Raw genomic sequence first — 19060 nt, 5'->3', positions numbered from 1 at the left:
TCCCTGGGATTCTCCAGGCAAGAATACTGGAGTGGGTTGCCATTTCCTTCTCCAATGCACGAAAGTGAAAAATGAAAGTGAAGTCGTTCAGTCCTGTCCGACTCTTAGCGACCCCATGGACTGTAGCCTACCAGGCTCTGTCCATGGAATTCTCAGGCAAGAGTACTGGAGTGGGTTGCCATTGCCTTCTCCGATATATGCTATTGGACCGTGCTGTACTTGAGACACAGATTTGCCTGACAATCTTGTTTCCACCACTTACACCTGTGTCAAAAACTTATTATTTCTCTGAATTTCTTGAGTTTCCTGGGATGTAAAATGTGGATAATGTAAGTGCGAAGATTAAATATGAATAATGCATGTGAAGTACTTAGCAATGCACTGAATTAAACAATAGGTTTGGTGGTTGTTGATTATTCAAGGTCTGATTAATCTATAGATGTCGTCAGTAGGGTCCACACGCTCCTTAAAGGCCCCTCTTCTGCGACCCGTTTCCACTCCGAAGACAAGTTGTGATCCCGCTTTCAGGAGGGAATCGCCCTCTTCACACCGAAAAATAAAAGTTAGCTAGGGTCCCTTTTGCAAATGGGACATTTGTATATAAGAACGGGACCCGAACAAAACTTTAAAACCAAGCGGTCCCGGACCGCCGGGCCTCCCTTAGTAACCGACGCCGACATCCGTTGCTAAGGGGGAAAAGGAAGTACAAGGTTGTGGTCCTTCGACTCTAGTCTTCCGGTGAGAGCCACTTCCGGTTCTTCAGGCAGCCCGTCCGTTGGTCTACCCTCCCCGGAGGAGCTGGGGCTTTGGCCACGGGTTCCGCCGCCTCGGGAGCCCTCGGAGCCCTGGGTCCGGCCGCGGCGACAGCGGCGGGGGCGGCGGCTCGCCTCCGGCGCAGCCGCGATGCTGAGCTCCAGGGCCTCGGCGGCGATGACCGCGGCCGACAGGGCCATCCAGCGCTTCCTGCGGACCGGGGCGGCAGTCAGGTGAGCTCTGGGGGGCGGGGCGGCCGGGGAGGCCGGGGCCGGGGCGCCTGTGGAGGCCCTTCCACGCTCCAGTCAGGGTCCCCGGGGCCGGAGCGGGCATTCCGGAGACGTCTGCGTCGGCAGGGCTGGAGGCCCAGGCCCTGGGTCGGGGGTGGGGGTGTCGAGCCTCCAGGGCCTCAAGGCAACGCCGGTTCTGTCTGCATTCCCCAGTTCTGCTGGGCCCCCAGTTTTATCAGTGCCCCCTGCACCCCCGTCCTTCCACCTGCCAATGTCTCCTCCAACCCTGTCACTGTCGCCAGAACTTCCGGGAGACTCAGGCTTGTCAGGGCCCCGAATTCCGTCAGTGGCCTCTCGGAGCTCTCAGCGCCTCGGAGGACTTCCTGGACTCCCTCATCCTGTCAGGATACCCCCAATTCTTCTGGGCTCCCCAGTTAATGTCAGTTCCTGGCCTGCTAGGTTTCACGAACCTTGCCCAGCTCCCCAAACCTGCCATGATTCTCACAACCCTGTTAGAGTACCCCGAGCTTGCTAGTGTCCCCCCACCCCATTTTGTCAGTACCCCTCTTCCTGTCACCGCCCCCCGCCCCCGTTTTGCCAGGGATCCCTTAGTCTGTACGAGTCCCCGGTCTTATTAGTGACTCCTTATCTTGCAAGGGCTCCTAAATCAATCAGGACCCCTTAACCTGTTAGGGCTCCCAGGCTTGTTGAGATACCACCATTCCTGCCAGGACCCCCGATAGTATGAGTCCCCAGTCCTGCCAGGGTCCTGATGTCCCTTCTCTGTCTACCCTCCTCCCACGGGCTGCAGTTTCGGACTGAGCACTGTGGCTACCCTCAGCCCCCACTTTCTGCAAAAGTTCGTATATATATTGTTTGCCTTATTTAGTGGAAATACATAACTGTGTGTGAAGACAGTGTTTTAAACTGCTGGTGAAATTTCTTTATTTGTAGTAAAAGAATAACTTCAGTGTTGAAGTCAAGCTTCAAATGAAGAAACATTTAATATGTAATAAATATTTAGAAGATCTTTATATGATTGTATAAAGATCTATTTTTACATCTATTTATCTTTATACTTTATCTATCTATCTTTATACTGTGTATAAAGATCTCCCCCCATTTAATAACCTAAAAGATAAATCCATGTCTGTATTTCTCCAATTATTCAGTAAATACTATCAAGAACCTACTGTGTGATCTAAACACTTGGAAGCGCTTGAAATATGTTAGTGTGTAAAACAAAGATCCCTGTCCACGGAGACTTTGCATTTTAGTTGAGGGAGACTGAGAATAAACATAGTGAATCAGTGAATGTTATGTTGGAAAGTGGAGAGCACTATGGTGAAAAGAAAAAGTAGAGCTGGGTAAAATGTCATGAGAGCAGGTTCTGATAGTTTGTTAGATGTGAGAGGGAGAGACTTTCCTGGCAGCCCAGTGGTTAAGACTGCACTTCTGCTGCAGGGGGCACAGGTTCAATCCCTGGTTGTGGAACTAAGAGCCCCCATGCCACATGGCAAGGCAAAAAAATAAAAAATAATTTTAAAAAAAGGAAGGAGGGGCGGGAATGAGCCAAGCAGTGGGACTGGCGGGGAGAGCACCCCAGGCAGAGAGGGCAGCCATGCAAAGGCCCTGGGGCGGGAGCATGGCTTTGGCTGGGGTGGTGGCCAGTGTGGCGGTAGGATGAGAGACAGAGCAGGAGGAAAGCCTTGGACCCCGCTCTCCAGTAAAGTGGGGCTTTTTGAGGTTGTGCTCCGACTTAGGTTTTAAATCCTAATACCTGTGTGTGCAGATTTTCAAGACATATCCTATACTGTATATTACTTTAATTTGAAAGCTAGGTATGTGGCGGGCCAATGGGTTATTTTAATGAAATGTTATATCTGTGTACCTGTCCCTATATATACATGTATTGTATTTGTTATGAGGAAAGACAGTCAACTTATTTTCTTTTTTAGATACAAAGTCATGAAGAACTGGGGTGTTATAGGTGGAATTGCCGCTGCTCTTGCAGCAGGAATCTATGTTATTTGGGGTCCCATTACAGAAAGAAAGAAGCGTAGAAAAGGTAAGAAATGAAGCCTTTGCATCATAGTCTGTAGATTCGACCCAAACATTTAATTATTCAAAAACATTACCAAAGGGGGAGGACATGTGTGTTTCTCCTGCGTCTTCAATTTTGTCGACAGTATTTGCTTTTAAGCAGAAGTTAATTTTAATGACTCATTATTTTATATCCTGTAGTAAAAAGATTTATATTTCACCCCCACTAAGGGCGTGAGTTTGAGACATGCTTCGTAATGAGAAATTTCAAGTGGCTTAATTGTCTAAATGTCCTCATTATTACAGCTATTGTGTTTTTCAGCTGTACAGCTGCCTAATTGTGTGATGGCTTTGTGCTTTCACCAAATGGCTGCTAGTCGCTAGTAAATAGTCACTAGTAAATGTTTCAAGTTCATTTCTTCATTAACAAAAAAATCTATTTCTTATTTTTAAAAATGCCCCCTTTTGTCAATGTTGCTCTACTTATATTGATTAAAATTCAGCCAAAATAAATACATAAAAGGGACAGATGTAGCAAAATGTTAATCATTTTTTAAATATTTATTTTTAATTGGAGGATAATTGCTGTACAATGTTGTGCTGATTTCTGACATATATCAACATAAATCAGCCATAGGTATACATGTGTCCGCTCCCTCTTGAACCTCCCTTCCACCTCCCACCCCATCCTGAATCATTGTTCAATTTGGGGACGGTTGTTATTGGGGTTCATTAGATATCTATTCTTCTTTTGTGGATGTTTGAGAACTTTCATAATAAAAATTTTGGTTTTGTTGTTTTCAGTTTCAGCAGAAAAGGAAAGTTTGTCAGATCTTGTTAATCTCTTTGCAGAAAGACTGATCAGAATGGCAGGAGCAGTGTCTTTTCCACTGATTATAAGAACAAAATCATTGTCCTGAGGGAGCAAGAACAAAACGATTGTTTTCTTCTGTTGCGAGAAACATTGCTTTCTTAACGAAGGAGAGAGAGAGAGAGTGAGGGAGAGAAAGAGAGAGGTTACTAAGTGTTTCTGTACATCTAACGTAAGCCAGGCTGTGCCAGACACTCTGGTGCTCTGATGAGTTTCACGAGTCCCACGTGGCCAGGACCTGCCCTTCTGCAGCCTCCGATCTCCTGAAGGAGCATTATTAGGGCCAGGCCTTGGCTGGGACAGAACACTTGGCCCCCTGGTCCCTGTGGATAAGGGCTTTCTGAGATTGGGATCTCCAGTCCAAGGCCACAGTGCAGGAGCTCTGGGGCCCAGATGGGAGAGGAACAAAGAGCCGGTCCTGTGTGATGTGCTGTTCTCTTCTCCCCCCTCACTTAGGGCTTGTGCCTGGCCTTGTCAACTTGGGGAACACCTGCTTCATGAACTCCCTGCTGCAGGGCCTGTCTGCCTGCCCCACCTTCATCAAGTGGCTGGAAGAGTTCACCACCCAGTACACTGGGGGTCACAAGGAGCCCCCCCAACACCAGTACTTATCGTTGACGCTGTTGCACCTCCTGAAAGGTACTGAGTTGGAAATGGAAAGGGGATTGTGTGCGTTTTCAGAGCAGCAGCCCAGATGGCAGGCGAAGGGTTAATAGCCTTCCTGTAGGAAAAAACATCACACAGATTCTTATGAAAAAAGCACTAAGGGCCCAATAGATACACTCAGGCTTTTTTTTTTTTTAATCAAAGATGTAATCATTTATTTTAAAAATTGTCAGTAATAGCTTTTTAAGGAAGGAAAAAAAAACCCACTGCCATTTAAGCATTTGGATTGTAAGAAGTACTCCAGTTTCAAAAACATCAAAGTTAAAAAAAAGTATTTTATCCTAGGAAATGAGGTAATTGACAAAAGCAATAATACAAATTGTATTTAGGTAGAGACAGGATATATCTGGGCTTCCCCTGTGGTTCAGACCACAGAGAATCCGCCTGCAATGCAGGAGACCCAGGTTTGATCCCTGGGTCGGAAAGATCCCCTGGAGGAGAGCATGGCAGTCCACTCCAGTATTCTTGCCTGGAGAATTCTACGGAGAAAGAAGCCTGGTGGGCTACAGTCCAGTCCTTGGGGTCCCAAAAGAGTCGGACATGACTCAGCGACTAACACATAGGATGTATCTAACAAACAAAACAAGCAAAATAAATATTCACTGTGTCCACCATCAAAGAAATATTAATAGCATAATAGTGAGGTACCGCTTTTTGGCCTGTCAGCAAAGATTCAAAAGCAAGTCTACAGTCCTGAGCTGCCCTTGGGTGGCACGTTCATACATGCTGGTGGTGTCATTTGGGACAGCCTTGGCGGAAGGCGGTCTGTAACCACATGGTAACAACTTGCAAAACACGTAGGACCGTTTCACCTAGTGGTTCAGTGGACTGTGATCTGTACTAGCTGGGAGTGGAGTTTGTTCCCAGGGCAGGCAAGTTTGGGAATGGCCCAGTACTAGCCCTGAGGTTGGAAAGCCACAGTGTACGTGGGCTTGGTAAAGGTTTTAGGAAGCCACCAATCTAACTTCATTAAAAAAAATATTGGAGTATAACTGCTTTACAACGTTGTAGTGGTTTCTGCGGACAACAACACGAATCAGCCACACGCACACAGGTGTCTCCTTGTTCTTGAGCCTCCTTCCCTGTATTCCGTCTCCCCACTCTCCAGTCCACCCCTCTAGGTCATCACCGAGCACCGAGCTGAGCTCCCTGTGCTGTACAGCAGCTCCCACCAGCTGCCAGTTTACACACGACGGTGTGTGTGCCAGTGCTGCTCTCAGTCCGTCCCAGCGCTCCGCCCCCGCTGCGGCCACAAGCCCACTCTGCACGTCTGTGTCTCTATCCCTGCCCTGCAGATAGGTTCATCTGTACCATTTGTCTAGGTTCCATAACAGATATATGTTAATATGCAGTGTTTGTTTCTCTCTTTCTTCGCTCTGTATCAGGCTCTAGGTTCATCCTCCTCACTACAAGTGACTCAGTTCTGTTCCTTTTTACAGCTCAGTAATATTCCATTGTATATATGTATCACAACTTTATCCATTCATCTGTCAATGGACATCTAAGTTGCTTCCTCTCGTTTTATTTTTAACCACTTTTTTTTTTTTTTTTTTTACTGTAGAACTGGTTTTTCCTCCTGCAGCATCTGTACACCCCTACAGGCAGACAGCAAAACCTGCAGGTGCTCAAGCCCCTTACATGAGATGTCGTAGTATTTGTGTATAACCTAGGCACACCCTCCCATCAACTGTCAATCATCTCTACACTACTTATAATGTCTGATACAATGTAAATTCCATGTACATAGTTGCCAGTGCCTGGAAGAGTCAAGTTTTGCTCTGGGGGACTTTCTGGAATTTTTTTCCCTGAGTATTTTCAGTCTTTGGTTGGCAGACTCTAAGGATATGGAACAAGTGGGTATGGATGGCTGACTGTGTGAGCAAAGACTTCTAGCACCTTGTTGTAACGGGGGTTTGGGAAGCAAGGGAAGAATGTGGTTATCCAGCAGTAGGGTGATTAAGCCAGCAATGGAATGTTACCCAGCCATTAAGAATCATCTTTCTGAAGTGTTTTAGTTTTAGTTTTAATTTGGGAGGAGGCATCAGCTATCCTATTAAGTTTAAAAGAGCAGGATACAAAATATGGTATAATTTGACTTCAGGAAAGCGAAAATGTCTGCAGATAAAGGGTGGACAGAAAAAGGCCAAAACATTAGCCATGGATATTTTGGTATGGTACAGGTGACAATTTTAAAAGATGGAAAAAAAACCTACTAAAACTTTCAATAATGATTGTGTATTATTAGAAAAAAATAATCAGAAAAAAAATTGGATTTTGTAAACAGTTAGCTGAGTATTGCTTAACCTGAGGTATGATCTCACCTTGACCAGAAACCTTTTTGAAAAGCAAGTTCTGCTCTTCTACATAAGAGGCAACTTGAAACTCTTTTCTTTTACTGCCTTGTTTAAAAAAGAAATTACCACCCCAAAGACTGTGTGAAGAACTGACATGTCTACACGGGTGTCCTAACGCAGGCTAGGTGCTGTTATAACGGAGGGTTAGGTGTCCTCTTGCCATATGCTCCCTTCTCTGCTTCTGCCTCTTTGTGTCTTTTATTTTGGTTTTTAGAAATAATTTTTACTTCCGTAAGTAAAGCCTGAATAAATTCTCCTTGTGAAAAGTTAAAGCATTACAGAGAGGCCTGAAGTTCTCTTTACCACTATCCAAGCCCTTCTTCCCCACTTCCTTCCAGAAAGCAAAAGATAAGTGTAACCTTCCAGACCATTTCTGTGAATTTAACTGCATTTCTACCTACCCACAGAAATGATATATTGCTTTCTTTGTTTTTTCATGACCAAATAACCTTATGTGCATTAGAGAAACAGCCGTTTCGTACACCTGTCTCTCCCTCATTCACTTTTTTTTCTTTTTCTGAATTTACTGGTCTCATGTATTTTGTCTTCTGTGAACTACTAGCTCATATCCTTTGCCCATTTATAAAACTGTGGTAAAATATCCATAACTTAAAATTTACCATCTTAATTGTTTTGAAGCAAACAGTTCTGTAGTAATAGATATATTGACACTGTTGGGCAACCGTGACCACTGTTTATCTCCAGAATGTTTTCATCTTCCGTATTGAAACTCTACATCCATTAAACGGTAACTCCGTATTTTCTACTACCCCTAGACCCTGGTAACCGCTATTCTACTTTCTGTCTCTGTGAGTTTGACTGTGTACCTTATTTAAGTGGAATCAGACAATATATCTGTTCTTTTGTACCCTGTTTATTTCACTTAGCATAATGTCCTCGAGGTTTATCCACACTGGAGCATGTGTCCGAAGGTCATTCCTACAGGCTGAATATGAACGACTTTCCAGTGTGTGTGTGTGTGTGTGTGTGTGTGTGTGTGTGTGTGTGTGTGTGTGTGATGTACACACCGCCTTTTGTTTACCCATTCATAGGTCAGTGGACGTTTAGGCTGTCTCCACCTTTCGGCCGTTGTGAATAGCGCTGCTGTGGACGTTGGTGGACATATATATCTGTTCAAGCCCCCGCTTTTGATTTTGGGGGGTCATATACCCAGATGTAGACTCACTGGATCAGATGGCAATCTATTTAATACTTTGAGGAGTCACCACACCGCTTTCCACAGCGGCTATAGCCTTTTACCTTCCCTTGGCACGGATGTTCCATTCTCCATATCCTCACCAGCACTTGTCATTGTCTGTCTTTCTGATAACAGCCACCTCAGTAGGTGTGAAAGTGATGTCTCACTGTGGCCTTGATTTGCATTTCCCTAATCATAGGTCACGTTGAGCATCTTCTCATGTGTTTATTGGCCATTTATATGTTTTTTTTTTTTAATGTCTATCCTAATCTTTCATCCATTTTTGAAATCAGTTTTCTGTGTTTTTATTGTTGAGTTTTAGGAGTTTTTTTTTTTTTCTAATATATTTTGAGGAGAAGGCAATGGCACCCCACTCCAGTACTCTTGCCTGGAAAATCCCATGGATGGAGGAGCCTGGTGGGCTGCAGTCCATGGGGTCGCTACGAGTCAGATACGACTGAGCGACTTTGCTTTCACTTTTCACTTCCATGCATTGGAGAAGGAAATGGCAACCCACTCCAGTGTTCTTGCCTGGAGAATCCCATGGACAGAGGAGCCTGGTGGGCTGCCGTCTATGGGGTCACACAGAGTCGGACATGACTGAAGCAACTTAGCAGCAATATATTTTGAATCTTAATCCCGTATCACATACATGGTTTGCAAAACCTCATGCACCTTTACAGCTGTACCACGTCCCCCATCCACTTAGCTATTAGCTTCTGCTGCCTTGTCTAGATAAACTGGCTGTAGCGAACCTCCTTGTACATGGCCGTCAAGCACACAGTCACATGTTTCCCTGGGCAGATCCTGAGAAAGGTTGCTGGATTGTAAGATAGGAAAATAGTAGACATTGCCGCGCTGCCCCACAGTGTTGTAGGCAAAACTGGGCTGAAGGGGACGTTCAGATGTTCTTTGGGAGGGAAAAAGCTAACAGGGCTGCCTGGGGCTGTAGGAGGAAGAGGGAAGGAATAATACATCTTTAGACAGGTAGGGTAAGGGTCTGACCCCAGGGTTTATTGCACCAGTAACTGGCTACCAGCTGTCAAGGCTGCTACTTCTCCTCAGGTCACCAGCCATGATTCGACATGGGTCGGGGTGGCAGTATTCAGGGTCACAGCCATCTTGCCAGTTCACTGAATGCAAATCACAGAGAAGAAACATCGGCTTAATTTATCTGGAGAGTCACTGAACTCCCAGAAACTGCACTGAGAGGCAGGCTCCTCCTATATTTTTATCTTCTTTATCTCATGGCAGTGCTGATTCAGTGTAATATATTGGTCCTTAATAATATGCTCAGGGAAGGGGGTGGTCAGGATCAGGAATCAATAAACTTTGGCCCCAGGGCCAAATTTGCATGCCACCTGTTTTTGTGAATAAAACTTTATTGAAACACAGCCATGTCCATTTGTTTACATTTTATCTATGTAATATTGCTTATGTATCTATGTAATATATACTATTATGTACCATCTTTATAATATTACATATTATCTATCTATCATCTATGACTGCTTTTTGTGTTACAATGGCAGAGTTGAGTAGTTGCTACAGAGACCTGCCAAGCCTAAAATGTTTACTAGCTGACCTTTTACAGCAAAAGTTTGCCAACCCCTGATGTAGATTTAATTGCAGTATAAATTCATAAGCTCATCAAACTTTTATGTGTATCTGTTAAGCTTGATTCTACTCAGATTGAATTCCCTGGTTGTCCAGGCGTTAGGCCTTGGTGTTTTCACTGCTGAAGGCTGGGTTCAATATCTACTCTAGGAGTTAAGATCCCAAAAGCCAGGTGGCGCGACGAAAAACAACAATGACAAAAAGAAAAAAGAAAAGTAAACCATTCAGAGGACTCCTTCAGGCTGCCTCATAGAGCTTGATGCTTTGTAGTAATAGAAATTCAGATGCAAACAAGGCCTAATGGTCCTGGGACAGTCCTGTAGAGAAGGAGCTAGACAGAAAGTGTAGGGGGGAACAGTTGGATGTTTAAGGGCCCTCCTGTCCCTCCAAGTTGAGAGTTAAACTCATTTTATTCAACATTAATCTTGCAACAGTAAGTTTCTGTTGATGATAGTAATTCAGATATCTGAAAGTCGGTTACTAAATGCTGCGGCCGCATGAAAAATTATATTCATTCAGCAAATTCCAGGTGTCTACCAGCGTCCTAACTGGGTAAGGCTACAGGGAAGAGTAACAAAAGAGATATAATTCCAGGGTGAATTTTCCAGTCCTTCCATTTTTAATTAGCTTTGACACATCTTTCTGCACAGGTTTTCTTGGTTAGTTGTTGTGTTGGTTCACTTAATAACTGTTGCCTTTTTTGATTCCAGCTTTATCCTGCCAAGAGGTCACTGACGAAGAGGTCTTGGATGCAAGCTGCTTGTTGGACGTCTTAAGAATGTACCGATGGCAGATCTCTTCGTTTGAAGAGCAGGTGAACACGATATTCAAAACAGGTTTCCTCGGAGACTCCTTCCCATTCATGAGCTGGGGCCTCAGCTCCAGAAACAGCTGCATCGCTGCAGCGGGAGGAGTAAATGCCAGCCTTGACCTTGCAGTTAGTGGCCAGGCCTGTGTGGATGTTTCTGTGACGTTTCAGACAGCCTGAGTGTCCTGAGACCAGGTTGTGATTGGGGACAGAGAAGATTCACAGGACAGGGCGTAGGCACGCTGTCGCCAGGGAGGGGAGATCTTTTTAGTTCTCGAGTGACTTTGCACTTCAGTGGCTGATGGGGACACGTGAGGCCTTCAGAGAGACGTGAGTGACTCTACCTTCTCCCCTTCTCCAGAAGACAGCGCTGGGGCTGACAGCGTGAAGCTCTGGGGACCGACAGTTTCGCCCCCGTGGGTGTGCACTTCCGGCAGCACCTCCTCCCATCCGCTAGTGTTCCAGGCTGGCCCCGGCCAGCTTTGTGCTGGCCACTGCCGCCTCCACTGTCCATCCCTTGGACCAGAGCCTTTGGACTCCCCATACTGTGGGGCTGAAGTGAGAGGCATTTAAAAACTCAGAAAAGTGAGGTGGGAAGGCTTTCTCACCCCCCTTTTCTTTAAAGATGGTCTCCGTTTCCACTTTAATCGGAAATCATGTGTGTGTTACTTTTTAAACACGATGTTGAGAATATCTCTGCTTTCTCATGATGCTTCTTGACTAATCCATTACATGTCGAAATATTTTTCCATTTAGAAACTACTTTTGTAATCCTCCTCTGGTAACTGGAATTATTTAGCTACAATTCACATTTCTCTAAACTGACAGAGCGACTGGAGTTTAGTTCTTCAGGACATCAGATACCTGTCAGCCAAAAAAAAAAACCATACAGCCTTAAAGCCGAGAATCGGGTTTTATTTGACGGGCATACTGAAGGCAGTCCTTAAGCAGGGAGACGGCCTCTCAGATAGCTCTGGGGGCTTCTCCGAAGAGGTAAGGGAGCAGCCAGGATATATCAAGTGTTTGCAAAAAGAAAAAAACCAGTAGTCAGAACATCGAAAGATTACTGTTAATTAAAGAAAAACCGACTGCCCAAGTTAATGAATTAAGCACTTTTCTACGTAAGGGAAGATGCACACATCTGGGCTCATTGAAATCATTCCTTCAGTGTGCACCTTAGCTATCTCGGGCCCATATCCTGCTTTTCTCCATCCTGAATCCCCTCAGGGTGCACAGTGTGGGGCGACTGCAGGGTCTGGTCTGGTGGCCGCACCATCCTTTGCTTACTGATGTGACGAGTGACATTCTTTGTCCACATTCCTTAAGTCCTGCTCTTCTGTCAAGGACCCACTTGGGTCCCAGTTGCTCCTGGGGAGTGTTTCCAGGGTCTGACTCTGAGCCGCATGGCGCTGCGGTGCGTGTGGGGCGAGAAACCACGTCTGTCTATGGTTCCCTTCCTCTCTGAGCACATCAGAACATCTAGCACGGGACCTGGTCCACACCTTCACTGTTAGTGATCAGGTCAGCCAGCCACTTTTATAGACGTTTCCGTTGAACACACTGGGCCTTGAGAAGCTGGAAAGCAAACTTTACCCAGCTTAGCCATAGAGGGTCTGCCTGGCGGTGCACACGGCGGGTGGTTCTGGCGTTGCCCAGCCTCTGCAGCCGCTCTGAAGAACGCTCTGCCCTCTTGACAGGACGCCCACGAGTTATTCCATGTGATCACTTCATCACTGGAGGATGAGCGGGACCGCCAGCCCCGGGTCACACATCTGTTTGATGTGCATTCCCTGGAGGTAAACTGTTAACACTCTCAGTACATCCAGTGTGGTCTGTGCACATCGAACAGGTGCAGGGGACACACGTGTGATTTTCCTACAACTTTAAACTGAAAAGTAAAATTCGATCAAAAGCCAGTAGTGGGAGTGAGGCTGGGGAAGGGTCTGAACCTTCACAGTTGGCATTCAGTGACTGTGGTTAGCAGTGTTGAGGTTCTTGAAAGTAATCCCTTGCTGCAATTTGCATTGGCCTTGAGAGGAAAGAGTGTATTCCCCCCGCCCCCACTTTTAATACAGGAGAGCAAGGAGCCCCAAGAATGCTCAATGAATCTCATTTCCCTGGCACATTGTAAATGTTAGAGAGTTGATAAAAGTTAACTAGTCAAAGGAGGAGGGTGCAGATATTCCAGAGAGGAAAGGTGTCCAGTTGCATTTGGTGAAGGAATAGGTACAGAAATCAGTCCAAAAGCAGTTAAGGCTGCTTTTAGGAAGCTTAGCTTAAAGTTGATTTTTAAACAGGGCAGTCAGCACAGAAACAAGAGATTTAAGCGGGGATTGAGGGTGGGTGGCCAGAGGGAGAGCAGTAGGGTTTTCAGCCTCTTTCTCTTTCTTCCCCTGCAGCAGCAGACAGAAATAACTCCCAGACAGATCACCTGCCGCACCAGAGGTAGTCGTTTCCCTTGAACTGTAACGTGTGAGATGTGTACCTTTTTGATAGGACAGTAATTTGCTTTATGTTTTCTAAAAAGAATGTTTTTTTTCTGGTGACATCCATCCCGACTTGGAGTGTGTGCATTTGAGAGGAACTTGTGTTTCGGAAACAGCTCTAAACTGTCCCCGCAATGAGCATCTCGAGTATTCCATCACAGCCGAGCCCTGCTCAGTTTCTGCTTAATGGACCTGTTTCTGCCTCAAATGGTGGTCTCGCTCTACCTTCTTGAATTGGTCCTGTAACTTAACAAGCTGAAGGTGCCATGTCCTCCGCGTTTGCACTGTGGCCAGCTCTTCCTGCAAATGTCCCAGGCCTCCCTAGAAGGAAACATGGTTTTCTTAAGAAAATGACATCAGTTCCTTTGTGCACTGGTAGTAATGAGAACAGTTATCTTTTGGGTCCCTGCTCTGTGCCAGTCACCATAATACCTCACAGGAGCCTTCCAGCTGCTCTGTGAAGTTGGTGGTGTGGGGCATGCCCTTAGTCGCTCAGTCGTGTCTGACTCTGCGACCCCATTGGACTGTAGCCCACAAGGCTGTTCCATCCAGGGGATTTTTCAGGCAAGAATACTGGAGTGGTTGCCATTTCCTCCTCCAGGAAATCTTCCCAATCCAGGGATTGAACCCATGTCTCCTGTGTTGCAGGCAGATCCTTTACCTGCTGAGCCATCAGGGAAGCCCCAGGTGTGGGGCATAGTGGGATCACAATTATCCCCATTTCCAGAAAACTGAGGCTTATAAACATGAAGTCGGGCTCTAGGCCCGGTGACTAAAGAAGCAAAGCCAGGACGCGGCCGAGGCCGGCCTGTCTTCCAGCGCGTGGTTCTGACTGGCACACCACACCGCTGTGTTTATTCCACTAACCCCATCCTAACCCCCAAACCCCAGCTCTTTAGAACCTGCTCATTCTCGTGTTTTCAGAAGTCCTTTTTTTTCTGCCTTTGTTTTCTTTTGGCCTTGCCTCATGGCATGCAGGATCTTAGTTCCCTGACCAGGGATCAAGTCCAATATCTGTGCAGTGAAAGCCTGGAGTCTTAACCAATGGACTGCCTGGGAAGTCCAGAAACTTTTCTTTCTAAAGAGGGTGTTTGTACCACGTACTAAGAAGGAGGGTGAATTTTGAGGTTGGTGCCAAAGGGCGAGAGGTGGCCTGTCCAAAGGTGTTCTGCGTTTCAGGGTCACCACATCCCACATCCAACCACTGGAAGTCTCAGCATCCTTTTCACGGACGACTCACGAGTAACATGGTCTGCAAACACTGTGAGCACCAGGTAAATACACTACCAGTGCCTGCTATTTTCCGGCAAGGTTTTATTTAAGATTCATGAAGGAGCCGGAGTGTGCCGACTGACATGGGTGTCTGGCTTTTGTCATTTTCTGGGGTCTCTGTGCTTAGTCAACTGACTGCCCACGTTTGGTGAGTGCTGACGTACCAGTTGACTCTCAGATGGCATCTTCTGTACCAAGAGCAGCAAACCTACTGTGGATTGGCGGGGTTTTGAGTCCTGAGGTTGGGTCTGTACTCTTGGTGAACACTGCAGATTCTAGGGCTGGTTTTTTTGTTTGTTTGTTTAGCTTTGGTGTGTGTATGTGTGTGTGTTTTGTTTCTGAGATTTTAAAATGTTATTATGCAAAATTTTGAACATGATGCAAAAATAGAGAATTGTACAGCTGTCACCTCAGTCAATTTTAGAATATTTTTATCATCCCCCCACCACACACACGAATAAACCAACCCTGTACCCATTAGCTTCCTTTCTTATTTCTCCTCACACTGTCAGCCCTTGGAAACCACTAATCTGCTTTCTGTCTTTATAGATTTGTCTGTTCAGGACATTTCATATAAATGGAGTCATACAATGTCTGGTGCCCTGAGACTCGCTTCTTTGACTCAGCATGTTTTCAGGGTTCTTCCGTGTTGTAGCCCATACCAGTGCTTTGTTCCTGTTTATTACCGAGTACTATTCCACTGTATTGCTAGACCACATTTTGTTTATCCAGTCATCAGTTGATGGACAGTTGAGTTGTTTGTACTTGTCAGCTATTAATGTATAATGCTACTGTGAATAGTTATGTGCACATTTTTGTGGAAACATGTTTTTATCTCTCTTTAATATTTCCCTAGGAGTGGAATTGCTAGCTCATATGGTAACTCTAAGCTTAACCTTTTGAGAGACTGTGAGACTATTTTTCTGTTTCTACCAGCAGTGAATGAAGTTTCAAATTTTTCTACATCCTCATCAACACTTTTTAATCTAAGTTTTTATTTATAGCCATTCTCTTGTGTGCAACATGGTATCTCATTTTTTTCCCCCTCATTGTGGTTTTAATTGGCCTTATCATGAGAACTTCCCATGTCTCCTGCCAGCGTGGGAGACGTAAGAGATGCTGGTTTGATCCCTGGGTCGAGAAGATCCCCTGGAGGAGGGCATGGCAACTCACTCCAGTGTTCTTGCCTAGAGAATCCCATGGACAGAAGAGCCTGGCAGGCTATAGTCCATAGGGTCACAAAGAGTTGGACATGACTGAGTGACTAATGATGTTGAATCTTTTTTTTAATAAGTTCTCTATTGATTTTATTATTTATTGTTTTATTTATAAATAAAATTAATTTATTTATTTTTGGCTATGCTGGGTCTTCATTGCTGCATGTGAGCTGTCTCTAGGTGCAGCCAGCAGGGATGTTGTTTATTGTGGAATGCAGGCTTCTCATTGCAGTGGCCTCTCTTGTTGCAGAGAATGGGCTCTAGAGCATTGGCTATATGGGGCTGTGGTACACGGGCTTAGTTGCTCTATGGCATGTGGGTTCTTCCTGGACCAGGGACTGAACTCATGTGTCCTGCATTGGCAGGCAAATTCTTAACCACTGGGCCACCAGGGAGGTCCCAAAAGCAGGAACTCTTATTAAATGTATTTTGTCGTCTGTTTTTTTTTTTGGGGGGGGTGCCAATTAATCATAAAACATGCACATCTTTCTGTGTAATCATGTATACTTCTACTACAGTATTTTAAATACAGTATTCCACTCTATGTGGACATGATATAATTTACTCTGTCATTCCCTGGAAGTTTCACCCATTCGTGTTTTGCTGTTTTAAATGGTGCTGTGGTAACTACATCCGTGTAGTTATGTTGTCTGTGGTTATTTCCTTAGGATAATATCCCCATTTTGCTGGGTCAGGTATGTTATTGTACAGTTTTTCCAAACTGTCCTTTAGTATTATTGTAGTTCTTATGTTTACAAAGTTGTTCTTAATAGACTTTGCTTCTCGGTAAGTACATTATGTTTAACTATGTTACTGTTGGGTGTGTAAATATGAAACTGTTTTATAGGCATATACCTTCGACTTGAACCTAAGTCCTTTCTGTATTTCCTGCAATTTATGTTTCAGAGTCCCGTTCGATTCGATACCTTCGACAGTCTTTCCCTCAGTATTCCAGCCTCCACATGGGTATGTACCCATCTCTGGTTTATTTCGAGTCTGTTTCAGAGACATCTGAATCTGAAAGAGCTTTGAGGCATCTCGTGTAACTCAGGTACTGCACATGACTCAGACACATAGTTGGTTGAACCTGTCTTAGTTTTAATCTGTGGTTACCACGACCTGTCGGGGAAGAAGGTGGTTTCTCTCTCGCTGCAGAAATTTTGGCTTTTTCAAATACATATACACACACCTCTCAAGTTCAGAGATGCGTAAAACAGCACAGAAGCGCATACTTTTCTGCAGTATTGGGTCCTCATACCCTTGAATCCGTCCAGAATAACAAATCTAGGATGCTCTGAACTCTCCATTTTGTTCGGGAAACACCCACTTGTGTCTGTGAGGCCTCGCAGCCTACCTAAGCAGAGTAAAGCTCTGGGCTTCACCCTGTTAGCGGTGTCAGTCCAGCTCTCCTTGACTTGTATTCATGAACGTGCTTCTTGTGCCATAGGGTCATCCACTGACCCTGGACCACTGCCTTCACCACTTCATCTCGTCAGAATCCGTGCGGGATGTCGTCTGTGACAACTGTACGAAGGTATGACTTTAACCCTGGCTGCCATCTCCTGAGCTGGCCCCCATGTCCGGATACAAGGCCTCTCATACCCTTAGCCCTGAGCTCTGTTGACTGGCCCAGAGGCTCCCTGCAGCCACAGCCACCTCCACCTAACTTGCTTAGAAAGTTGGCAGCCCACGGACTGTATCTTTTCCCAGATGAGTTGTTTCATTCACAGAATGTTTAAAGGAAAAAAATTGAATCATATGCTTTGAGGTGAGACATGCCCGCTCCAATTTGCTACAGTCCCCTCCATGCCCACCTGTCTCACTCCTGCCCAACTGCCCCAGGAATGTCATCCTCTGAATTAAGAGAAAGTGTACGGGAAAGAATTTTTGAAGACACAAAACAAAACAGATGACAGGCAGCCAGTGCAGAGTTTCATTGCGGCCTCTTTGTTTCTCTTGCTGCAACAGTCACAATTATTTAATGACTCTTGTTTTTGTTCAGTTGCTAAGTCATGTCCAACTCTTGGTGACCCCGTGGACTACAGTATGCCAAGCTTCCCTGTCCTTCACTATCTCCCGGAGTTTGCTCAAACTCATGTCATTGAGTTGGTGATGCCATCCAACCATGTCATCCTCTTTAAAACAGTGAAAGCGAAAGTCGCTCAGTCATGTCCGACTCTTTGCAACCCCATGGGCTCTACAGTCCATGGAATTCTCCAGGCCAGAATACTGGAGTGGGTAGCCATTCCCTTCTCCAGGGGATCTTCCCAACCAAGGAGTCCAACTGGGGTCTCCTGCATCACAGGTGGATTCTTTACCAGCTTAGCTACCAGGGAAGCCCATTTAAAACAGTGAAACCAATTTGCAAATATCTGGGCAGCTGAGTTCCTTTGGCAGGTGGATGCCAAGTGCCCAGTGAATGCTGGGCTAACTCCAGCCTGGCCCTCTGCTCTCTCTGAGGGTCCTGTTTCAAGAATTTCTTCAGAGAGATGTTTCCTTTATTTCAGATTGAGGCAAAAGGGACGCTGAATGGGGAGAAGGTGGAACACCAGAGGACCACATTTGTCAAACAATTAAAACTGGGGAAGGTGAGCCTATGCCGCACACCTGGCCAGCTCTGCCCCTGGAGCCCCCCAGATCTAGCTCTGCTCCCAGGACCCCCGGGTCTGGCTCTGCTCTGGGGGCCCCCCAGATCCGGCTCTGCTCCCAGGACCCCTGGGTCTGGCTCTGCTCTGGAGGCCCCCCAGATCCGGCTCTGCTCCCAGGACCCCTGGGTCTGGCTCTGCTCTGGGGGCCCCCCGGGTCCATCTCTGCTCCCAGAACCCCGGGTCTGGCTCTGCTCCGGGGGCCCCCCAGGTCCATCTCTGCTCCCAGAACCCCGGGTCTGGCTCTGCTCTGGGGGCCCCCCAGGTCTGGCTCTGCTCCCAGGACCCCCAGCTCTGGCTCTGCTCTGGGGCCCCCGCAGATCCATCTCTGCTCTCAGAACCCCGGGTCTGGCTCTGCTCTGGGGGCCCCCAGATCCAGCTCTGCTCCCAGAACCCCAGGTCTGGCTCTGCTCTGGGGGCCCCCCAGATCCGGCTCTGCTCCCAGAACCCCGGGTCTGGCTCTGCTCTGGGGCCCCCCGGGTCCCGCTCCGGCCCTCCACTCCTCCCGTCTCTCCGCCGCAGCTCCCGCAGTGCCTGTGCATCCACCTCCAGCGGCTGAGCTGGTCCAGCCACGGCACGCCCCTGAAGCGGCATGAGCACGTGCAGTTCGGCGAGTTCCTGATGATGGACATCTACAAGTACCACCTCCTGGGACACAAGCCCGGTCACCGCAGCCCCGAGCAGTGTGAGAAAGCAGGGCCCGCGCTGGAGCTGCAGGACGGGCTGGCAGCCCCCAAGTCAGGTGTGTGTCCAAGGGGCAGAGACAGGGACCCTCTGGGCCCTGGCGCCACCAGGGCCAGACTTGCCCGATGGCGCTTCAATTCTTGAGAACAGCAGGATTGGGGGTGAGAGAAGGCGGGTTTCATAAAAGAGGTTAAAATGATACAGTGATGTCTAGTT

General features: G+C 46.6%; 1 protein-coding gene across 3 annotated transcripts in view; it reads left to right on the top strand.

Annotated features, from left to right (window-relative positions):
• The first annotated feature begins 806 nt into the window (after positions 1–806).
• The window catches only part of USP30 (ubiquitin specific peptidase 30), a 23610-nt gene continuing 5356 nt past the window's right edge, over positions 807–19060 (top strand). For all 3 annotated transcript variants that reach the window (XR_009730432.1, XM_061385120.1, XM_061385119.1), the window contains exons 1-11: positions 807–986; positions 2942–3051; positions 4354–4536; positions 10443–10546; positions 12238–12336; positions 12940–12985; positions 14206–14300; positions 16422–16481; positions 16963–17049; positions 18023–18103; positions 18683–18902. Coding sequence is in view for 2 of the 3 variants with exons in the window: in XM_061385120.1 (XP_061241104.1) it covers positions 904–986; positions 2942–3051; positions 4354–4536; positions 10443–10546; positions 12238–12336; positions 12940–12985; positions 14206–14300; positions 16422–16481; positions 16963–17049; positions 18023–18103; positions 18683–18902 (1168 nt within the window). In the remaining variant the exon portion in view is untranslated. The remainder of the gene's footprint in view (positions 987–2941; positions 3052–4353; positions 4537–10442; positions 10547–12237; positions 12337–12939; positions 12986–14205; positions 14301–16421; positions 16482–16962; positions 17050–18022; positions 18104–18682; positions 18903–19060) is intronic.

This window comes from Bos javanicus, chromosome 17, assembly GCF_032452875.1.
Source record: "Bos javanicus breed banteng chromosome 17, ARS-OSU_banteng_1.0, whole genome shotgun sequence".
In the NCBI taxonomy this organism is placed as follows: Eukaryota; Metazoa; Chordata; class Mammalia; order Artiodactyla; family Bovidae; genus Bos; species Bos javanicus.
This window is presented reverse-complemented; position numbering and strand designations above follow the sequence as displayed.